We start from the raw sequence: 22,788 nt of genomic DNA on the forward strand, positions 1-22,788 counted from the left end.
AGTTACTACCAGGCTGTGAGCAACTCTTCCTGCACACCAGTTATCTCCTACCAGCTTTCCAGCCTGCTAACCCTGCTGCTGTTAGGCTGTTGCCTGCTGTTTCAGTTCAAAGAACTGTGAGTTGATTTGCACAATGTGCCTCCATGTGATGGCTGGATCAGGCTGCTTCACCATCAGATGTGACAGTGCAGATGTAGCAGTGGTGATGTGACAGTGATGATGTAGCAGTGCTGATGTGACAGTGATGATGTAGCAGTGCTGATGTCACAGTGCTGATGTGACAGTGATGATGTGACAGTGCAGATATAGCAGTGCTGATGTGATGGTGCTAATGTAGCGTTACTGATGTAACAGTGTAGAAGTAGCAGTGCTGATGTAACAGTGTAGAAGTAGCAGTGATGATGTAGCAGTGCTGATGTAGCAGTGCTGATGTGACAGTGATGATGTAGCAGTGCTGATGTAGCAGTGCTGATGTGACTGTCCTTGACAGTTTTTTCTGGTAGTTGAATTTTGGTCCTGGAAGGCAGTCACCAGCATGTTCTTTACTCACACTATACACTATAATACACTATATAATACACTATAATAACACTGTTAAGTGATCACCCAGAATATGTTACTGTTTAGTAGTAACTGACCAGGATGCAAATACTTCATGTATAAAACTTTAATTCCAAGGTCACTGTGCTAAGACTACACAAGAAGTACATAAGTGGTATGTATGGGAATGCTAACAACTGCTTGTTGGATGCACGTATTATAGATGAGCTGTGCAGAAAGTGTGTGATATCCCAACTGCTGCATGCCACACATTACAATCATATACTGTATAGCAGCAGAGCTGACTACAGACAGCAGATGAGCACAGATAAAAGCACATACAGATATGCAGATGACTAGCATTTAGTAAAGGGTTTAACCAGTGTTTACAGACCCTTCTCATATTGTGGGAGCCCCCCTAGAAGCTGACCCCTGGGAATTTCACTGCCAGGAGGCAGCCAATCCGCTGAGGGCTAATGCTTATTTTTCCTGCATTCCATTTCCTCCCAACGGTGTTCAATGAGGTTAAGGTCAGGTCTCTGAATATTAATCAGGTCCCCAGACTGACCAAATCAATATTTATGGACATTGTTGTAAGCACACATATATTGTCATACTGAAACAGGGGACATAGATTATTATTATACATTACAGCAGCATCTAGTGTTTTACTGTCACTATGTTAATTTGCATATACAACAAATAATCTAAAAATCTATATACAAAAGGGGTTGGTTTTCCCTTTAAATTAACAAAAAATCAAGTACATTTATTAAACAATGTCATATCTTTTAGTCAAATGATCAATATTTCAAAACACATATCAGTAATACCGATCACTATTGGTGGACGCTCTTGTGTGTAGGTTGAACAAATAATCTATGTCTTCAAGTAGTAAACCCTGCTTACAACCTTGCAACCTTATATCCGAAAATTATAGGGACTTGAAATCTTTCCTGATCAGGGGCAGATTAAGACCACCATGGGCCCTGGGCTGTATGAATATTACAACCCCTACAAGTCTGGAATCACTTCCTACATATGGTACTAGAATCAAACTTTTTGGGAATGGAGGATGTGGCCCTTCTGTCTGCTTTCAATCTGGTTTCAGGACCTTTGAAGGACTTTTTATCTTAAGCACACATGTATTGACTCCCAATTAATAAGTATGGTGGCAGACTGGAGTGTTTTCTCAAGGTTTTGTCAAACAGACCATTTAGTAGTTTCTGCCTCACCACGTTGGAATGAAATCAGTCTTCAGCTATAATCTTAAGTAAAATATATAGAAAACACTTGGCTTCAGGGATACAGCACTCTGTTAAATTCATGAGTGACAAATGTACATTGCGTGGTAGAAGCCGCTGCATTATTCATTGGTATAAACTCTCAGCGTTAGTAGCAGATGAGAACCATTTGGCCCACCCAGTCGGTCTAATCCTGTCTATCCTAAACGAGTCCCAGCTACCTCACATATAGAAATACGTCTTTCATGACAACGTTTTAGTTGAATTAAAACTCTGAAAATACTCTGAAAAAACAATCTAGCCATAGAAATATAGCTTCTAAGTCTGGTTCAGATGTGAGTAGGCCAATAAACTCAACTCATATACAACACTCATAGACTGTAAGCTCTTGTGTCACTCTTCATCCTCAGACGGTGAGCTCTTGTGTTATCCCCTCATCCTCATAGACTGTAAGCTCTTGTGTCCACCCTCATCCTCATAGACTGTAAGCTCTTGTGTCACCCCCTCATCCTCATAGACTGTAAGCTCTTGTATCACCCCCTCATCCTCATAGACTGTAAGCTCTTGTGTCACCCCCTCATCCTCATAGACTGTAAGCTCTTGTGTCCCCCCCTCATCTTCATACACTGTAAGCTCTTGTGTCACCACCTCATCCTCATACACTGTAAGCTCTTGTGTCACCCCCATCTTCTCCTGTGTTATCTCCTCATCCTCATAGACTGTAAGCTCTTGTGTCCCCCTCATCCTCATAGACTGTAAGCTCTTGTGTCCCCCTCATCCTCATAGACTGTAAGCTCCTGTGTTATCCCCTCATCCTCATAGACTGTAGGCTCTTGTGTCCCCCTCATCCTCATAGACTGTTAGCTTTTGTGTCACCCCCTCATCCTCATAGACTGTAAGCTCTTGTGCCCCCCCCCTCATTCTCATAGACTGTAAGCTCTTGTGTCCCCCCTCATCCTCATAGACTGTAAGCCCTTGTGTCCCCCTCATCCTCATAGACTGTAAGCTCTTGTGTCACCCCCTCATTCTCATAGACTGTAAGCTCTAGTGTCGTCCCTTCATACTCATAGACTGTAAGCTCTTGTGTCACCCTCTCATTCTCATAGACTGTAAGTTCTTGTGTCACCCCCTCACCCTCATAGAGTGCAAGCTCTTGTGTCACCCCCTCATCCTCATAGACTGTAAATTCTTGTGTCATCCCCTTATCCTCATAGTCTGTAAGCTCTTGTGTCACCCCTCATCCTCATAGACTGTAAGCTCTTGTGTCACCCCCTCATCCTCATAGACTGTAAGCTCTTGTGCCCCTTCACCCTCATACACTGTAAGCTCTTGTGTCACCCCCTCATCCTCATAGACTGTAAGTTCTTGTGTCATCCCCTTATCCTCATAGATTGTAAGCTCTTGTGTCACCCCCTCATCCTAATAGACTGTAAGCTCTTGTGTCACCCCCTCATCCTCATAGACTGTAAGCTCTTGTGTCTCCCCCTCATCCTCATAGACTGTAAGCTCTTATGTCATCCCCCTCATCCTCATAGACTGGAATCTCTTGGGACACCCCTCATCCTCATAGACTGTAAGCTCTTGTGTCACCCTCTCATCCTTACAGACTGTAAGCTCTTGTGTCATCCCCCTCATCCTCATAGACTGTAATCTCTTGGGTCACCCGTCATCCTCATAGACTGTAAGCTCTTGTGTTACCCCCTTCATCCTCATAGTCTGTAAGCTCTTGTGTCACCACCTTATCCTCATAGACTGTAAGCTCTTGTGTAATCCCCTCATCCTCAGAATGTAAGCTCTTGTGTCATCCCTCATCCTCATAGACTGTAAGCTCTTGTGTCATCCCCTCATCCTCATAGACTGTAAGCTCTTGTGTCACCCCCTCATCCTCATAGACTGTAAGCTCTTGTGTCACCCCCTCATCCTCATAGACTGTAAGCTCGTGTGCCACCCCCTCATCCTCATAGACTGTAAGCTCTTGTGTCACCCCCTCATCCTCATAGACTGTAAGCTCTTGTGTCGTCCCTTCATCCTCATAGATTGTAAACTCTTGTGTCACCCCCTCATCCTCATAGACTGTAAGTTCTTGTGTCCAACCTTCTTTCTCATAGACAGTAAGCTCTTGTGTTACCCCTCATCCTCATAGACTGTAAGCTCTTGTGTCACCCCCTCATCCTCATAGACTGTAAGCTCTTGTATCACCCCCTCATCCTCATAGACTGTAAGCTCTTGTATCACCCCCTCATTCTCATAGACTGTAAGCTCTTGTGTCACCCGCTCATCCTCATAGACTGTAAGCTCTTGTGTCACCCCCTTATTCTCATAGACTGTAAGCTCTTGTATCACCCCCTCATCCTCATAGACTAAGCTCTTGTGTCATTCCCTCATCCTCATAGACTGTAAGCTCTTGTGTCACCCCCTCATCCTCATAGACTGTAAGCTCTTGTGTCACCCCCTCATCCTCATAGACTGTAAGCTCTTGTGTCACCCCCTCATCTTCATAGACTGTAAGCTCTTGTGTCACCCCCTCATCCTCATAGACTAAGCTCTTGTGTCACCCCCTCATCCTCATAGACTGTAAGCTCTTGTGTGACCCCCTCATCCTCATAGACTGTAAGCTCTTGTATCACCCCCTCATTCTCATAGACTGTAAGCTCTTGTGTCACCCGCTCATCCTCATAGACTGTAAGCTCTTGTGTCACCCCCTTATTCTCATAGACTGTAAGCTCTTGTATCACCCCCTCATTCTCATAGACTGTAAGCTCTTGTGTCACCCGCTCATCCTCATAGACTGTAAGCTCTTGTGTCACCCCCTTATTCTCATAGACTGTAAGCTCTTGTGAGCAGGGTCTTCACTCCTATCGTTCCATATGACTGTTTGGACTCTGTAATGTAATATTATATTTGTATATGTCCACTGAGATTTATAAAGTGTTACAGAACATGATGGTGCTGTATAAATGAAAATTATTATTGTTAACACTTTGACCTATGACTTTATAAGCATCATAAATCCTTCAACCTTATTCTGTACACTAGCATCATGCCCATTCCCCCTGGAGACCATTCTGCTTTTCATGTGAAAAGCAGCAGTAAGTCAGTATTTAGGCAAGTAATGAAGCTATAGAGAAATATATATACAAACACAGGATTCAGCTCACTCAGATTACAGTAGTCTGCTCACCTTAATCCCTCTCAGGTGCATGGTACTATGCCTAGAAGATCCATGTACTTGCTGTACATGTAACTTGTGATTTCGCACTGTAGAGAAATATTCAGCGGCAAGAGTTGCATTCTTCTCCTTATTCTCTATTCTCACTACATTCAGAGAAGACATCTTGAGAGTGTAATCACTGGGTAAAGCTGGTACACAACCAATCCTAACTCTATCTCATATCTGAGCTACTCTATCGAAGAACCATCATTATGTAGGAATCCACCTTACATGGAGTCAGGCTGCTGTATCTAAGCATCAATGGATCATGTTAGCTGGTAAAAGTTACTGACAGGCCTAAGGATAAGATGCTTGGGGGCCCCACGTGAAACATTTGTCCTGGGGCCCATGATTCTTATGCCCTTGACTACAGCTGATCACTATTATGGCATGAGACTGCTGAGGTTAGTGTCTTTCTACTTCGGTGATGTATAGACCACTGATTCTTTACTGCTGAAACCATGTTAATAAATTTCACTAGGGAGGACCAAGTGGTCCGTTTATATAACTTCAACAGCCCCTTTAAATAATTTATCTTTATCTCAGTAAAAAGAGGTATTTTCTAGTTACAAGGCAAATGTGCTGTAGTGTTTCTCAATCTCCCATAGATGTGAATGTGTGCTACAGGAACAGTGTTCATCGCTCCACTATTTTGTTATTGTAACATCCTTTCTCTATAATAATAATTCCTTTATTTATATAGTGCACACAGATTACGCAGCGCTGCACAGAACTTGTCATTCAGTCCCTGTCCCCAATGGTGCTCACAATGTAATCAACCTACCAGTACGGGTTTTTTTGGAGTATGGGAGGAAACCGGAGGACCCGGAGGAAACCCACGCAAACACGGAGAGAACATACAAATTCTCTGCAGATGCTGACCTGGATGGAACTATTATGGGTGTTACAGAAATAACATAACTGTTCCTATAACTCCCATCCACCAGGGGTATTCACATCATGTACTATAAAACAGTGCTTAAGTCATCATTGGAGGGAGAACAGCCAGGATTAGATAAAACCTCAACTCCAGCTTATTATTTGTGTTGCAAGGACTTTTTTTAGGCGCAAGAACTGTGTGGTCTATTAGACTGATTTTGCATTGTGATGCATGGGCTTTATAAAATGGCTCACTGCCGAAAGCATCTGAAATTACTCTACATTCAAGAGGGAGAAACAGAGCTCAGTAGACTTGAGTCTAAATGTGCCACAAAAAATATGCCAAACTAAAGAAACTAGATGAGAAGGAAAAGTGTCGGGATTCACAAGTTCAGCCAAAATTGAGCAACTAAAAAAAAAATAGGGTTGAAACAGAATTTAATTTGTGGCACCAACAAATCATAAATAAGACACACGTGGTGCAGCAAAAAGAAAAATGGCCGCCAAATAACTTGCAGAAGTCCTATAAAATGTGATCTGCAATATGTTTAGTGGCCCCATCAATGTCCAGATACACACCTAAATCAGATCTAGGAATTGTCAACTAAAATCAGGTCACTATCTCTTTAGAAGTAAGTTGTTCTGTTACTAAAGACATTTTCAGCTTCCTCAGTTACTTTGTTGTTACCCGTTGCCTGGTGTTTTAGTATTAGTTTGGGATATAAATATCATGGGGAAGTTAAACTACACATATCCTGCTGATGCCTTGGAAAAACATTGCACATCCATGAGATCACTAAAACTCAATGGGGCAATGTATCACTGCTTCTACACCAGTTTTCAAAGTGCATGAACTGGTGCACCATTTCTTATTCTGGTGCACTTGGTTTAAGGGACGTGCAACACATTTATGTCAAATTTACAACATCAATGTTGGCGGCCGGTCCCTTACTGCCCGCAGGATTGTGTTGTGGCGTGCATAGTGCAGCCGTGACACAATACTGGCGGAAACACTTCATAAATACATCTGCGTCCAGTCTGTACATGTATTTATGTGCAGTCTATGGCAGAATTTTGGGACCAATACATAATAAATGTGACCCAGTGAGTTGCACCTTGTGTGACTCTTTCTCCGTCAGAAAGTAGAGAGGTCCCGCTAAATGATCGGCAGTTAGCAAACACTGAGATATAGGGGGAGATGTATTATTATCGTATCTGCGCCTAAAAAATGCTGAGATATTTTATTTTTTTGGGCGCAGAATTGTTGCGGATCATTTATAATGAGTTTGCGCCAGAAAGAAAAGATGTTTCCGACTATCCTGACTCCTCTGTCTTTTTTTGTTGGCGCAAGTGGGCATGGCCTAACTATTCCACATTATCCGTCACATTTATGTGTATTTTGTCGGCATTTTCATGCGCAATTTTTGGCGCACAATAGACCAGGAAAAAAATGGTCAGAGAGCAAAATTAAGGCGCAGTCCATGTAAGATTTTGGCGCACATCTCATTGATTTTTATGGCGCCCGACTGATTATTACCGTCTACCCATTATTTGCTTACAGCCGTGCGCCACTTTAATACATCGGGCTGTGCTTTCCGGAGACTGATCTCCGATGCCGACAGCCGCGCTTGTGCCAGAATTAGTAAATCCTCCCCATAGGCTCATTTGGTGAATATAGCACACGGGAGGCACACTGGGGCACATTTACTAAGGGCTTTGTGCCAGTTTCTGAGAGACTTTGCATGTTCTTTTCGGTGTAAACTGCTTGCACAGGTATTTGAGAAGTTTCTGCACCACAAATGTGGTTCCGGCATGTTGCACGCCCTATGTTAAAGGTGCACCACATAAAAGTTGGTGAACTCTGTTGGGCCACTGCAGGGAAGCGCCACATTCATGATTTCTTGCACACGTTCTTAATCTGTCGCACTGAGCATTATACACGGGCAGAGCACTTTTACTGCAGTTTCCCACATTCTTAGTAAATGTGCCCTACTGGCTCATAGTGTTCTTTCCATTTTTTCTACTCCATTTAGGGCACTGGAAATACACAAAGGCAAGATGTCAATATTTCTTATCTATAACTTATATTTAAGTATGTTATTCTTCCTACCAACATTTAGCAAAAATTCTGGAGAGAACCTGCCCCGGGCAACTGATCAGGTTCCAATGCGCATAATTTTCGAGGGGGTTCATCTTAGCCTCTATGCTTGCTGCTGCCTGCTTTAGCTACTAATATTCTGTGTAATATACAGAGTCTGGGATCCAAGTCACAAGTGCAACAATGTTAGTTTCCTGAGTACAAATGTATTAATGTACATATGAATGTGCATACATATAAGGTTATGACCAGCAGGGGACGCACTACTGCTGATAGTAAAGGAACCAGAACCTGTACTAACTGGTCAGTGTCTTTACTGCAGAATGTGGCACATGTAATTCAGTATATTAATAAGTCGTTTGAATGTGGTTATTTCTATTACCCCTATTCCACCAGTCCATAGGATTATTTACTGGGTTACATATACATATTATTGGATAAGATTCTTCTTATAAGACCAATCTTTATAGGTAACTGTATGTCCACCATGTACATAGAGAGCGCTAGGGCACAGGCTCTCCTATTCCCCCACACCGGAGAGCTCCACGGATATAAGGGATGTATCTAACTCTGTACATAATTACTCCAGACATGAAAGCACTAACAGATAAGATCTAGTTACCAGACCTCAGGGGTGAAACATCTGGTGCTTTTCTAGAGAAACACTTTTTCGTGTATGGTTCTATGATATTATGCAACCAGTCAGTTCTTAGAAATGAGAAACTATGGTTAAAGGGGTTTGCCCAAACTTAAATATAAGCCCTTGATATTTTTTCTTTCAGAGAAAGAGAAGAGATTTATAGTGAATGTGTTCCCAATTTTAATTTTGAATCATAAAAACCTGATAAACAGCACGAACTGCACTATGTGTAGTTTGCCTGTGTAATGTGCAGGGGGCGCCAGATTCAGGAGTTCTGGCACACGTTCTTATTTTTGGCGCACCTTTAACATGGGGCGTGCGACACACTTCTGTCAGACTTTGCATGTTAAATGTGGCGCACGGTCAAGCTAAGCACTGGAACACCCCCTTCAGAGCAGAAATTTGGGTCACATGATGACTAGTGCAGGCGTGACACAAAAGGGTAAAAAATTTGGTGCTGGCACTACTTAATTATCTGTGCAAGCAGTTTGCACTAGAAAGAATGTGCAAAGTACGACAGAAAACTGGTGCACGGCCCCTTTATACATTCTACTCTGCATTTCCAGCTTTATGACATGCTGCCTGCAAATAAGACACTACAATCTACTCAGCTTCTACTACTTTATAATATACTGCCTGCGGATAGGACACCAGATGCAATCTACTCAGCTCCTCCTGCTCTATAACATACTGCCTGCAGATAGGACACCAGATGCAATCTACTCAGCTCCTCCTGCTCTATAACATACTGCCTGCGGATAGGACACCAGATGCAATCTACTCAGCTCCTCCTGCTCTTTAACATACTGCCTGTGGATAGGATACCATGAGCAATCTACTCAGCTCCTCCTGCTCTTAAAACATACTGCCTGCGGATAGGACACCAGATGCAATCTACTCAGCTGCTCCTGCTCTATAACATACTGCCTGCAGATAAGACACCAGGTGCAATCTACTCAGCTCCTCCTGCTCTATAACATACTGCCTGCGGATAGGACACCAGATGCAATCTACTCAGCTCCTCCTGCTCTATAACATACTGCCTGCGGATAGGACACCAGATGCAATCTACTCAGCTCCTCCTGCTCTATAACATACTGCCTGCGGATAGGACACCAGATGCAATCTATTCATCTGCTCCTGCTCTATAACATGCTGCCTGTGGATAAGATACCATGAGCAATCTACTCATCTCCTCCTGCTCTATAACATGCTGCCTGCGGATAAGATACCATGAGCAATCTACTCAGCTCCTCCTGCTCTATAGCATACTGCCTGTGGATATGACACCATGTGCAATCTACTAAGCTCCTCCTGCTCTATAACATGCTGCCTGCAGATAGGAAACCATGTGCAATCTACTCCGCTGATGGGGCACATGTATCAAACTTTTGGCTTGCCTTTTTCATTTTGTTGTGACTTTTCATGGTGCATGTACTCATCTGCAACTTTTATGGCAGAGACAGTCTGCACTGTGATCTCCTGAATCCAGATGTGACTTTTGTGACTATTTAAAAATAACTTTGGCCCTAATCTAAGGCTGCCCCTGACGGGGTGTAGAAATTAGCTTAAAGCTAATTGAGACTTTTTGGGACTTTTGATTTAAAAAGTGGTATCAATATAATAAGTGTATCAATAAGGAAAATCGCTAAGATATATCTGACCAGCAGAATAGCCAAGTTAAAAAACAGGTGGGCAAAGCAAAAACATTGATACAATTTCATTCATTATTAACTCCTTAACGCTTCATGATGTATCGGTCATGAAGCTGTTGTGGAAGTATGAAGAGGGCTCACGGGTTGAGCCCTCGTCATACAGACACAGGGTTTATTGCATATTGCAGTGTTAACCCTTTGATTGCCGACAAAGAAGCAGCCAGTGGACTTTGAAAGATGACCCCATCTCTGTTGTGATGGTCGCTCCCCGTGATGTCATCAGGGAGCATAGATCTGTTGCCATGACAGCCTCAGGTCATACCAAGATACTGGCTGTCTCGTTTCAGCCTATCTATAACTATGTGCGATTTAGAAAATCCCCATATACTACCACACTTTAGTATAGCAGCAGATGGTAGGATCAATCAGACAAACTAGGGTTAAAATACCCTAGGGGGTCTGAAAAATAGTTTAAAAAGTTAAAAACAAATAATAAAACCTAAAGTGATATAAAAATAAATAAACAAGTTAAATCATAGACATATAATGTATCACCATTTCCCAAAATGTCCGGTCTATAAACATATAATAACAGTTATTCCCAGTGTTGAACCAGTTACAGAAAATAGCATCCAAATATCCCAAATGCCTCTTTTTCGCCATTTTGCAACATATAAAAAAATGTAACAAAAAGTGCTAAAAAGGTCGTACAGTCCTCAAAATGGTAGAAATCAAACCGTCATCTCATTTCGCAAAAACACCTTACACATCTGCACAAAAAAGTATGAAAAAGTTATTAGCGTCAGCTAATAAATCCTGTATAAATTTAGTTTCCCCATGATCTTACCAAACGAAAGACTATAGTAGATGTGTTATTTGGAGCTCACTGTGAAAGTGGCAAAAACCGAGGCCACAAGAAAATGGTGCAAATGCGTTATTTTCACAGATTTCATCGCATTTGGAATGTTTTTCCTGCTTTCCAGTAAAAGGTATGAAATAATAAATACCATCACAAGGCAAAGGGCAAAGGGCAATTTGTTATGTAAAAATATGTCCTCATACAGCTCTGTACATGGAAAAATTTTAAAGCTATATATTTTTGAAGGCAGGGAGCGGATAATGAACGAAAAAAAGGCTGTGTCCTTTTAATGGTTAAATGAAGGTCCCTGGAGTACCCAAAATTAAGCGAAATTAAGCGAATTAAGGCTCCCATGTTATTACACAGCCTGAATGGCACAATTTAAAGGGGCACTGCTCAGGACCTTCTGAGACATATTGGGGCTCATTTACTAACGGTCCGCGGAGCGCATTTTCGCCGGGTTTCCCGTCGATTTCTGATTAGCGCTGCATTTAACAGGGGTTTTTGGTGCACGCGACCGGATTTTGGCGCATTGGCGCTGGCTTTCACGCGACACAAATCGGGGGCGGACGTCAGATGATCCGATAGATTCGGACAACCCGCAGGATTTAACATCTTAAATTGTGTCGCAAGACACGCACTTACAAGCATCGGGAAGAAGAAGGTGGTGAACTCCGGCGGACCTCAGTGGGGAAAGTGAGAGATGAAGGATCATGGGCGCACGATGTTGGTGAATCGCACCGGACTTCATCTTCGTCGGACCGCCCGGATCGGGGATCGCAACAGGACCAGGTAAGTAAATTTGCCCCATTGTGTCATGCTGCCTTCTGGCTGATGGAGGGGGACACACAGACATTGCACATCCAGTGACCTCCAGTCACAACCATGGAAGTGCATGGATTTGCACACCAATCTAACATGTGCTATGGGAGTGGTTGTGACTGGAGGCATGTAGGCAATGCAGCCTGAAGGCAGTAGGATAGGGAACCTCACAGGAAGTGCTGAGTCCTGCTGCTCGTGGTCACGTGAACTGTCGGTCTCGGCAGCTTTATACAAACTTTACCAAAGTAAATACTATATGGGTGACCCAATTATAGTCTTGTACTTTCTCTGGTAAAGTTTTGAGTCAAGTTTTGTTTTAGCACATAAAAGGTCATCCTGATAATGATCACCTATCCATAAAATAGGTCCTAAATGTCAGATAAGTGTTGGTCCTGCACTCGGTATTCCCACTGACCAACATATTTGTACCTAGAGAATAAAGATAGATTTTATTAGTCCAGTGTTGGGAGTCAGCTGGTCCTTATACATTGATCCTTATGGCAAAGTCATGAATTTTTTTTTACTATGAACAATAACATATTTAGTGAGAAATCTAATCCATTTACTGATAGAGGCTTTATACAATTGTACTTCACCACTCAATGATCTCTAAGATTAGATACTTAACTATGAGAGAATTGATTATGTAGAGTATTAAGCTACGTCAGATGGCCCCCAGATGGTGCACGTTCTTCACTTTTTGTCCCCCTCTAAAGTTACATTTCTATGTAATAATACAGACTGGTCAAACCCGGAATTTTCTTGAACAGTACAGTAGATATCCAGACAGCCGTAGTAAAGCTTTCAAGCTTGAGAAGTCAGTGTCTCGCTATGACGGTCTGATAGATGTATCTCATCATATTCATCCCGTACGGTAATATAGGTTCATAGCAATACATATTGCACTGTAAATCATAATGACATGACATGAATCATCGCTCTATCCAGCTGTTTTTCTAGTGATTTCGACCCTGAGGAAAAATCTTCGAAATGTGTCGGGCTCGAAAGTGATGTCAGGGACTATGTCTGACAGGGTTGATCTCACTACTAATCACTTGTCTTGGAATGTAAGATCACAGAGTGTATTACACAATAAAGGCAGTCCCCAAATTGAGGACACCCAACTTACAGATGACACTTAGTTACAGATGGACGTCTTTGACCACTGTGACCTCTGGTGAAACTCTCTGGCTGCAATGATCAACTGTAAGGTGTCTGTAATGAAGCTTTATTGATAATCCCTGTTCACATGACTTTTTTGAAAATCTAATAGTCATTGGGACAAAAAATTTCTTTCCTAAAATATACCTGTTCCAACTTACATACACATTCAACTCAAGAACAAATCTAAAGAATTTATCCTGTACGTAACCCCGGGACTGCCTGTATAACTTACTGGAGTGTTCTCATTTATAATATTAGATTAGGGAAGTGCTTTTTAATCAATTTCCTAATATATTCTCAATTAAACACAACATGCAATTCACTATTGTAAATTCTCAGATATTCTTCCTATAATACATGTAGAAACGGCATAAAATGCCATATGTTAATATAAGGTTGGATTTGATACAAGGATGGGTCACAATTTTCATCAGTATCTGTCAATGACATAAGTTTAGTATACTCTGCTGTAAGATTCAATGGGGCACATTTACTTTCCCGGTCCATTCGCGATCCCGCGGCGCGTTGTCCGACGTGGATTAGCGCCTGCCAGGATTCACAGGTCGTGCATCCGATATCCAGCAGGTGTTGCTGCTGCGCTGAGGTCCACCGGAGTTCACCTTCTTCTTCCCGGTGCATGTAAGTGCGTGTCAAGCGACACTAATTCTTTTTTAAATATCTGAATCCTTCGAATCCTTGATCCTTGGGCTTTTTCCGATGGCCACGCCCCCCGATTTCCGTCACATGCAAGCCGGCGCTGATGCGACACAATCCGATCGCGTGCGCCAAAATCCCAGGGCAATTCAGGGAAAAACGGCACAAAACGGTAATATTCGGGAAACCCGGCGATTCGGCCCCTTAGTAAATGAGCCCCATTGTAGTCTTAAGGAATTTAAGTGTACAAGCATAGGAACGTGTGCTGGTCTTGGGCTGCGAATCCATTTTTGCTGTTCATGGGTCATCATTGTGCAATCCATTGCCGAGCCACATGTCTGAAATAAATGGTCCATTTGTCAGCTGTATGTCATCCCAAAACTTTGAAGGATCACATGATTGTGTTCACACATTCACACAGCATCTAAATTTTTTTGTTATCCGTATTTTTCTCAGTCCCATAGGCTTCTATGGGAAGCCCTGAGTTGCACAGAGGACCAGCAATAGGACCTGCTCTGAGTTTTCTATAAACCTCCCATTTATCTGTGATAAAAACATTCACCTGCATGGGTTCATTGAAAGTATTGGGGCACATTTACTTACCCGGTCCTGTCGCGATCCAGCGGCGCGTTCTCCGTCGAGGATTCGGGTCTAAAGTCTATTCACTAAAGTCATGCACCGGTTTTTCCGAATCCGCTGGGTTTTCCGACGGCCACGCCCCCGATATCCGTTGCATGCATGCCGCCACCAATGCGCCTCAATCCGATCTCGTGCGCCAAAAACCTGGGGTAATTCGTCACAAACCAGCAATTTTCGGTAAGACCGACGAAAAAGAGCGATTTGGACCCTTAGTAAATATGCCCCAATGTGTTAGTTCTTATTCACATGGTCGTAATTGTGTCCGTGATTAAGCCGTACAAATTGCGGCTAGATCGCAGCCTGAATAGAAGTTGGGACTTCAGCACCCAGCCACGGTGCTGTGACTGAGCCAGGGGGCCGCAAGATATAAGCCATGTCCGATATTTGGGTGAATTTAAGGCACAGCCACTTGGATTTCAGTGGAGTACTGTACTTGGTTGTGTGAACAAGGCCTTAGTGTGACATAATTTTAAAAAAGGATAGTACATGGATGCACATATAGCCTAAACGATTTTATTCCCTATCCTAGATTACAAGTATATGTAACTGAGAGTGCATCTAGTAGAGTCAGGAAGAATCTATGAACATTTATCTAAAAGTATGGGAACCTTTTATATTAAAAAAATCTGATTGAATTGATGATAACATGAATAGACAACGATACAAGCTAGCACTAAGTATGTAGTATAGTAGCGCTATCAACATTATTGTCACAAATATGTACCGTCATTTTCTATTCCAAAATATAACAAAATTCATTGGTAATTCAATTGTGTGGATTCTAACGGAGAAAAAAAATGTACAAAGAAGAAATTTATTCTAAATGACATAAAAGAAAGAAGCAATAATATCATAAATAATCGAGCACAACCACATGGTAAATCCAGGCAATAAAGCACGCCTGACAGAAAGTGGAAAAACTGAGAGAAATTGCAGTAAAAAGAGACAATATTAAGCAGAGAAATGAGAATCCTTCACAGCCAGAGCAATGGCCAAGGATCTAGGAAAATACAGTTGCTGAGATACAGGGACTCCCCCTGAGAGTGTCTGAGGGGGAGATACAGAGACATATTGTCACCCCCCTCCCTCCCCTTCCCCAAACACAGGGGCAGGGAGGGTCCTGCTTCCTCTTACCTCATATCATCTCCCCCTGACTTCCCAACACAGGAGGAGGGGGAGAGAAAGAGAGAGCAAGCCTGGAAAACAAAAGGAGGGCAAGCAGCTGCTAAAACTTCCTGAGAAAGGGAGACAGGAGCACAGGACTAGAGAGAGGGACTGAAGAACAATGAACCCAGATAGTCTCATAAACTGATAAGAGAGCCATTGATCATACAGGGGCTGATAGCAGGAAGGTGTGGAGTGGGAGGGGTGTCTTGGTGCTCTGGATACAAAGGATAAGCTGAGAAAGACAATTAGGAACACATTGGATTGAGCAAGAATGTCCACATCACTCCTGAGAAGAGATTCCAGCAAGAAGAACCTACAGAATCTACTGAAGTGAGTAATTCTATTCATCATGTCCATCTCTCTTATGATACAATCAATGAGCTTTGCAAATAATAATTGTATCAGACTAAGCTCTAAAATTGTATCACTCATGGTGACAGTCAAACCTATAAACTAATCAGTCTACAACTGTATCGCCTATGGTAACGTTCCATCATGTAAATTCATTGTCTGTGGTATGAAGGTAGTCTTTCATTGTATTGTGTATGGTATTATATAGGATTTTCATAATTTAGCTTTATTGATATTTGTATAGTTATCACAGTCCAATGACTCATTGGACTATAATACTCAAATCAGTGGTGATTTATTCCGAGGAACGTCAATCACAATAGTCAAGGATTCTTAGTGGACAATTGAACAGGTCGTAAAATGCTACAAAATTATCCTTCATTGGTTAGTCCATTGATTATCAGAAAATCAATTGATTCTGGAAGATCAATCTACCAGAATTGTACAGGGCATATTGGTTCTAATGCTTAGGTCAAAGCCGCGAAACTGGATATCTGATGAGTTAATGGAAGAGATTTCAGGTAAAGTAGAATAGAACAATGCCCCCCTGGAGAACATAGCGTTACTGTGCGGTGTGCTATTGTATGTAATGAAGTGGCTGCAGTTCATTCACAGCAGGGGGAGAATGAATGGGCAGAGGAGGAATTTAGCTGTGAGCTTGGGAAACAACATGTTGTTAGAGATAATAAGGAAATACAAGCGTGGAGGAAGGAAGAATACAAGTGTAGAGACGTGAGGAGGATGTAAAGGAATTCGAGGTGGTGGTCATGTGCCAAGGCTTGGACATATATGTAGGTAGATTTAAAGATACTGTACAGAATCGCGTCATAGGGTGAGGGCTTCTAATAATTGTTTGGTTGTAGGATGAAGATAAGTGATGACTGTCAAGGTTCTACCCATCCATCTGTTCCGCTATTTATTTCATATGGTTCATCATCATGTTCTGGAATCTTTCAGTGATGATGGGATTGCTGGAGAGAGATGGAGTGACACTGGAGGGTCTGTTTAGACAGCTATAATCTCTTTGTCAACCATCAAAGATTTCAATGATAAATGTGTTGGAACTGCTCCATCCATCCGCTCAGCCCTGCACACTGTAACGGAGTGAGGACTAAGATTACGAGCTGCATGATCGTATGTATCCTCTCAATTTGAAATATTTAGTAATAGTAAGAAAATATACAAATCCTTTGAGTATCTTAACATACAACATCATCACGATAAGCTCATCCAAGTATTTCTATGTATAACCTACTACTAGTGCTACTCGATCTACTGATCTAAATCTCACTGTTCATGTGAGGATTCTGTTACATACAAACACAAAAAGATAGATCCAACAATCCAAATAGTTTTTCCTTGGAAAGTGGATTGGAAACAATGACATATTATATTATATATTAAGATTAGACACTAACTTACTTTGCAGCTGGTACTTTTCAAGTGAATGTGTTTATGTGGGACATGGGCCAGTGACAATACTGGATGATATGGGTGGGGTGTCATCAGGAACAGACGGACAGTCCTCTCTGCGATTATGGTCAGCATTAATGTTACCCTATAAATCTGAGTTGTCACATATTTTGGCATCAGATGGAATACTAATCACATTTATGCTTCTAACAGTCCCAATGAGGGGCATTTATTATTGACTTTCCGGTGGTTTTTTTCCCCATTTGCTGTGTCAGTTGCGCCTTATTTATGAAGTGTTGGCGCCACTATATTTGTACTATTCCGACGCTCATGCCTTCGCTCTTTGGGTGCACAACTTGGGCACAACTTTGAAATCCTGACACCTTTCCTCTGCTTCTAGTTTTTCAACACTTTTTTGGAGCAATTTTCTTCCGCACACTTAAAGCTGATCTATGAAGTTCTATTCACCTTTATGAATGTGGAGACAATTCTAAACCTTTTCGATACTGGGTCAATTCATTAACCCCTTATGCCACAAACTTTCATCCCTGTGTAAATTATAGCACAATTTGTGAGCCAAAAACATGGACCCTGCGTCGCAATTGATAAATGTCCCCCAATATGCCTTGTATATAAAGGTGGTGTGAAATATCCTATAGGAAACTTGTAAGAAGGTTGGAGGTGTCGCAGTATAACTTTAAAGGGGTCCTTTTAGTTTACATGACATGTCTCTTTCAATTTCAGGGGCTATAAATGTATGGTCCAACCTTTTGCGTAAAAACAGGCAAGCAAAAGTTTGGTGGTTTTTCAAAACAACGCAGGCACGGGGCAGGAATTCCCCCGTAACCACCAACTCCACCAGCCGCGGTGCCCCTCTATGCCACGGAGGTGGCGTATTTGCTATTTAATCGGGAATTCATGCAATGCTCAAAAATATACAATTGTTTCATAAAAGCAGTGATAAATCTCCCCCTATGACTAGAGAATAGAGATGAAATTTGGGAAGTTCGGTCTAGCAACTATGATTGGCCAGGAGTGTCCCCTTATCCATTCACAGCCATGGCTAGTAGCTATGGGCCTAAAGTTTAGTGATGGGTCATTCGCGAACGAGCCAGCACAAAGAGCAGGACTGGAGTGAGCCCCCTTAAGTGAGCCGATGTCTCTATTAACCCCCCCCCCCCTAAATGTCTCATCATGCCCCCTTTAACCTGATAAAATTGGGTTAAAAGTGGAGTGGTGTGGGGTGGCCTGAGGCTCTCTATTATATATTATTTAATAGCCGGCTCTTCTTAGTGAGCGGAGCCTAATGATCCTAATGACTTCCTTCACTAATAAAGTTGCCAAAAATGTACGAGTTGCACAGGGCTCACCTGATCCCAAGTTTGAATCTACTCATCTCTAATTATTACTGACCTAGTGGTGATGTGGTTGAAGACCAGATGGGTTGGCTCTCAGGAGACCTGTGTTCTTGCAGGACAATATCATACATTTTTATACTGCGGGAGCAAGTATGGCACTACTGAATGTAGATTACCACGCTTTGTTATCTTCCAGGGCGGAATGAAGCAGCTGCATACATTTTTCAATGCTACACAATGGGATAGGGAGCCCCCTTGTTCTATTGATCCTAGAGAGACCTTGTGGTCAGACCTCCATTGATCACCTAATCTATGCTCTCTAAATACAAAGTAAACATTGTCACTCCTAACAGTGCAGACGCTAAACTTCCTGGCCTTATTGATGCTTTCATAACTGGGCCAATTTATAGAATTAGAACCTAGGCATATTGCAGGGTTCTCTAGGCCTCTTGTGGGGCAACCCAACACTATGCCCATTATAAAACTGCATAAAAGCCTATTATTTTGTGAAGGCTATAGCGGCCGTCTTGTCAATCCTTCTCCTTAGCCATTTCCTTTGTTAGAATGGGATTCCACAGGCTGAAAGCTATCAATCCTTGTCTGTGCGCAAACCACGAACCCTCCTACTTTCCTCGCAACAGCGATCACTACGCCTGTCTGTCAGCGAGCCCTGAAGATTAACACATCCTTTCAGATCAATGCCAAGTTTTTTGTCAGATGTGGACTGTGATCCGCTGGCAAGACTCCATGGGCAAGAACAATAATCTATTAATCCTCTTGATGAAATAAATGAAGTAGTGTAGATTATAATAATATACAGATGTAGCAGAGCCGAGGCTGTCTCTCTGGGACTGCTTATTTATACAATGTGATACCTCTTTGTAAAACAGAACGCAAAAAGTTTTCCAATTGTTTTGTTTAAATGTGTAAATAATACATTGTAATATCCTGAGGAGTGTCATATGACAAGCTTCTGCATCTTACACACCCGGGTCTGCTACATTTACCATAAATGCTGTGTATTCCCGTTGGACGCAGAAGCATGATATCATTATAGGGTTGTATAAACCACCCCTTATGTTCTGGTCAGAGGTCAGCAGGATGCAGAATCATGAGAAGACATATGTGTGCAATGCCAGGAGTCGCACATTCCTGGGAGTGGATAGGGCGTGGTAGGGGCACATCTTATGTCACTGCTGTCTTACTGCCAATCTGAATTGCCTATTTCCACAGCTACTATTGGGAACTTTAGGTCAAAACTAAAGGAGGATGTCCAATTTTGGATTTGCAGCTTGAAAAAACATCTTTGTTTTTTGGATTTATACCATGTGTGAAGAATGTTGCTGCTAGTACTCCCTAACCCCTTGCAAATAGAGTATGTAGTATACAGCCTATGAGTAATCCGTAAAGCGGGTCTGACTTAGACATGAATGGAATTACTGGGGTGGATATTGATCCATTAAAAAGTATAGCATTTAGTGCAGCCGTGTACTGACTACTTAAAAATGGGTCAGTTTTCACTCCTATGTGCATCTACCTTCAGTGACCTGTAACCGAGTATAAAAATCTGAGTGACATACATCCTTTTATTCACACTATGCCCCTGACCAATTTGGGGTTTCTATCCACCTGTTCACAACATGTGGTCCCCAGAAGTTCATAAGAGAGTAAAATTATTTCTATTTCCTGTTTCTAATGGAAAATTATTTCTATTTCCTGTTTTCAAATGGAAAATTATTTCTATTTCCTGTTTTCTAATGGAAAATTTACTGCTCCATATTGCTAAGTATGAGCTAATTCACATATGAACTGCACAGGTGAAAAAAACCTCACAGAACTGACAACAAAAATCAAATTAATTAAATGAATCAGTATTTTTTACTTGGAATAGAACTATTTTAATGAGCATTATCTCTTTGAGTCCTCGGCTCTTCTCCTACAAGACCTCCATGTTATATGTATTGATTGAATGTTGTATGCAAAGTCCTGTGATCAATATTCAGATTATTAATCCTTGTGTTCTTAATTTTATTTTCCAGACTGACCACACAATGGAGTGTGGAAGATGAAGAGGAGGCTGCCAGAGAGAGGCGCAGGAGGGAGAGGCAGCAACAGGACCAACTGGGCAGTGAGGGACAGTCTCCAGAGGACGCCAATGAAGATTCCTGCTCTCCATCAGATGAGCAGTAAGACTCTTGTACCAATAGACTCTGCTGAAATCTGCGTAATTCCTGGCACAAGACCAGGAATTGCTCCTATTTTCCTTACAACACCACCACACCAAGGGGGCATGGAGGGTCATGAAGGGGGAGCAGCCGGCAGTGGTGTGTGCTGGTGTAGGGTGTTCCTAGCCTGCGCACAAACTATATAGGCTGATTTGGCATAGAAATGACATCTGCCCCACAGATTTATCAGGAGGCCGGGGATAACATCATCCACTGGCGCACTGGGCATATCTGGGCAAGTTCCCGGGCCCAGTGGGTCGGTGGGGCCCACATAAGGCTGTACATAAGGAATCCGTAGGGTGAGGGGATCTTATATAAAATTACTATGAAGGGGCTGTTTTAGTTTTTGAATTTGTAATGCCGCCACTTGAGTTCACTGCAAAGGGGCCTACTGAGGCTCTTTCATTCAGGGGCCTACTGAAACCTGGAGCTGACCCTGGCTGTGTATGTTAATTGAAATGAGAATTTGAGGCAACATTTACAAAAAAAATAGGGAAAATAAATCTACTTTCATGATTCTGAGAATGTTTCTGATGGTACTGGAGATGAGTATTTCCCAACCATTTACCATGGGAGAACCTACTGTTGCTTTCATCCAGGATCCAATGGACATTATGGTTCCTCCACATGTATGGTTGGGAAACTTTTGGGCGATTTCCACATAGTGGAGAAAAATATTATTACCCCTTTAAGCAGATGGTGCCATCTGGATGATAGACAGGGGGTGCTCTATGCCCTGGTACAGTTATTAAGTATTTATTAATATACATAATTATAGGTTATTTTTCCAGGAGAACATATTCTTACATATTTTTTCACCTGACAGCACCTGTTACTAAGCCCATGTTAAGTTCAGAATGTGACCTGAGGCCGGGTCTTATGTTCTTCATGTCAAGAAACGCTGTATTTAGACCATGAATCAAACACGTTTCTGACTAGTGTCGCAATAATTATATCTATTTAGACGGTAATTCATCTCACATATTTCGTCATACAAATAGAAATGTGTCTACAAAAAGATAAAATGGAGAGTAAAAGAAATGTAATAGATATTAACTTCACAGGAAAAAATCAAGAAAGTAATTTTTCTACTGAATTTGGCATCTTATTTGTTTAGTGGATTATTAAAGCGAGTATATGTATACATTATGCATGATACATTGGCCTACATTTACTAAGAACAGTGCAGAGTGTACTAAGTGCGGTTCGCCTGCCAGTGCAGGGTGCGCCAGTTTCAGGATTTCTGGTGCCCGTTCTGCATGAATCTGGCGCCCTCTGCACTGCCCCGACAGAGTGTAACACTTTCTTCTTTGTGCACCATGGGGTGTCTGGCTCCTAAAGTTTTAGAATAGTTGGACAACCCTTTTAGGACTCGATGCATTTGTGTGCAACTCGAAGTGGATCATATTTTAGTGTTGCCATTGATTTAAGTCAGTCCTTCATAGTCAAGACATTGAAGATCACTGTGTTACAACCTCTTACATTGTATGCATTGTAGAAGAATATAAGACTGGATATTTATAATTAGAGGGGAAATTTGTCATTAGGAGGCTCTCTGTTATAGTTCTAAGACTTCCTTTGGAGCTCTTCTGCTTTTCAGATTTATTAAAGTGGTGTAGGCCCATTAATAAATCTCTCTGGGATTTTTAAAAAATAAACACAAAATAGCCGCAAGCAGAGTAAAATAATTGCAACATCAATACACCAGTAGCGAAGTGACGTGACCTTGTGACTTTTTTTTTGCAATTAGTTTAAAAAATCGCAAATCACAAATCTTGCTTTGCATGGTGTTGCACTAGTAGTGGTTCTATGTTTAAGCCACTATTTCTGAGTAGCGGGAAAAAGGCCCTTGTGGTTTTTTGGCTCCTA

At 42.0% G+C, this 22,788-nt stretch overlaps 1 protein-coding gene across 2 annotated transcripts in view; it reads left to right on the forward strand.

Annotated features, from left to right (window-relative positions):
* The window catches only part of LSP1 (lymphocyte specific protein 1), a 57,903-nt gene that overhangs the window by 19,104 nt on the left and 16,011 nt on the right, over positions 1-22,788 (forward strand). Inside the window, exons 1-2 of one of the 2 annotated variants that reach the window (XM_072118097.1) lie at positions 15,549-15,902; positions 20,734-20,880. In XM_072118097.1, coding sequence (XP_071974198.1) covers positions 15,844-15,902; positions 20,734-20,880 — 206 coding nt within the window. In that variant the 5' untranslated portion in view covers positions 15,549-15,843. Of the gene's footprint in view, positions 1-15,548; positions 15,903-20,733; positions 20,881-22,788 lie in introns of those variants that run through there. The other variant, XM_072118096.1, reaches the window with a different exon arrangement.

Source organism: Engystomops pustulosus, chromosome 7 (assembly GCF_040894005.1).
Source record: "Engystomops pustulosus chromosome 7, aEngPut4.maternal, whole genome shotgun sequence".
NCBI classification, from domain to species: Eukaryota; Metazoa; Chordata; class Amphibia; order Anura; family Leptodactylidae; genus Engystomops; species Engystomops pustulosus.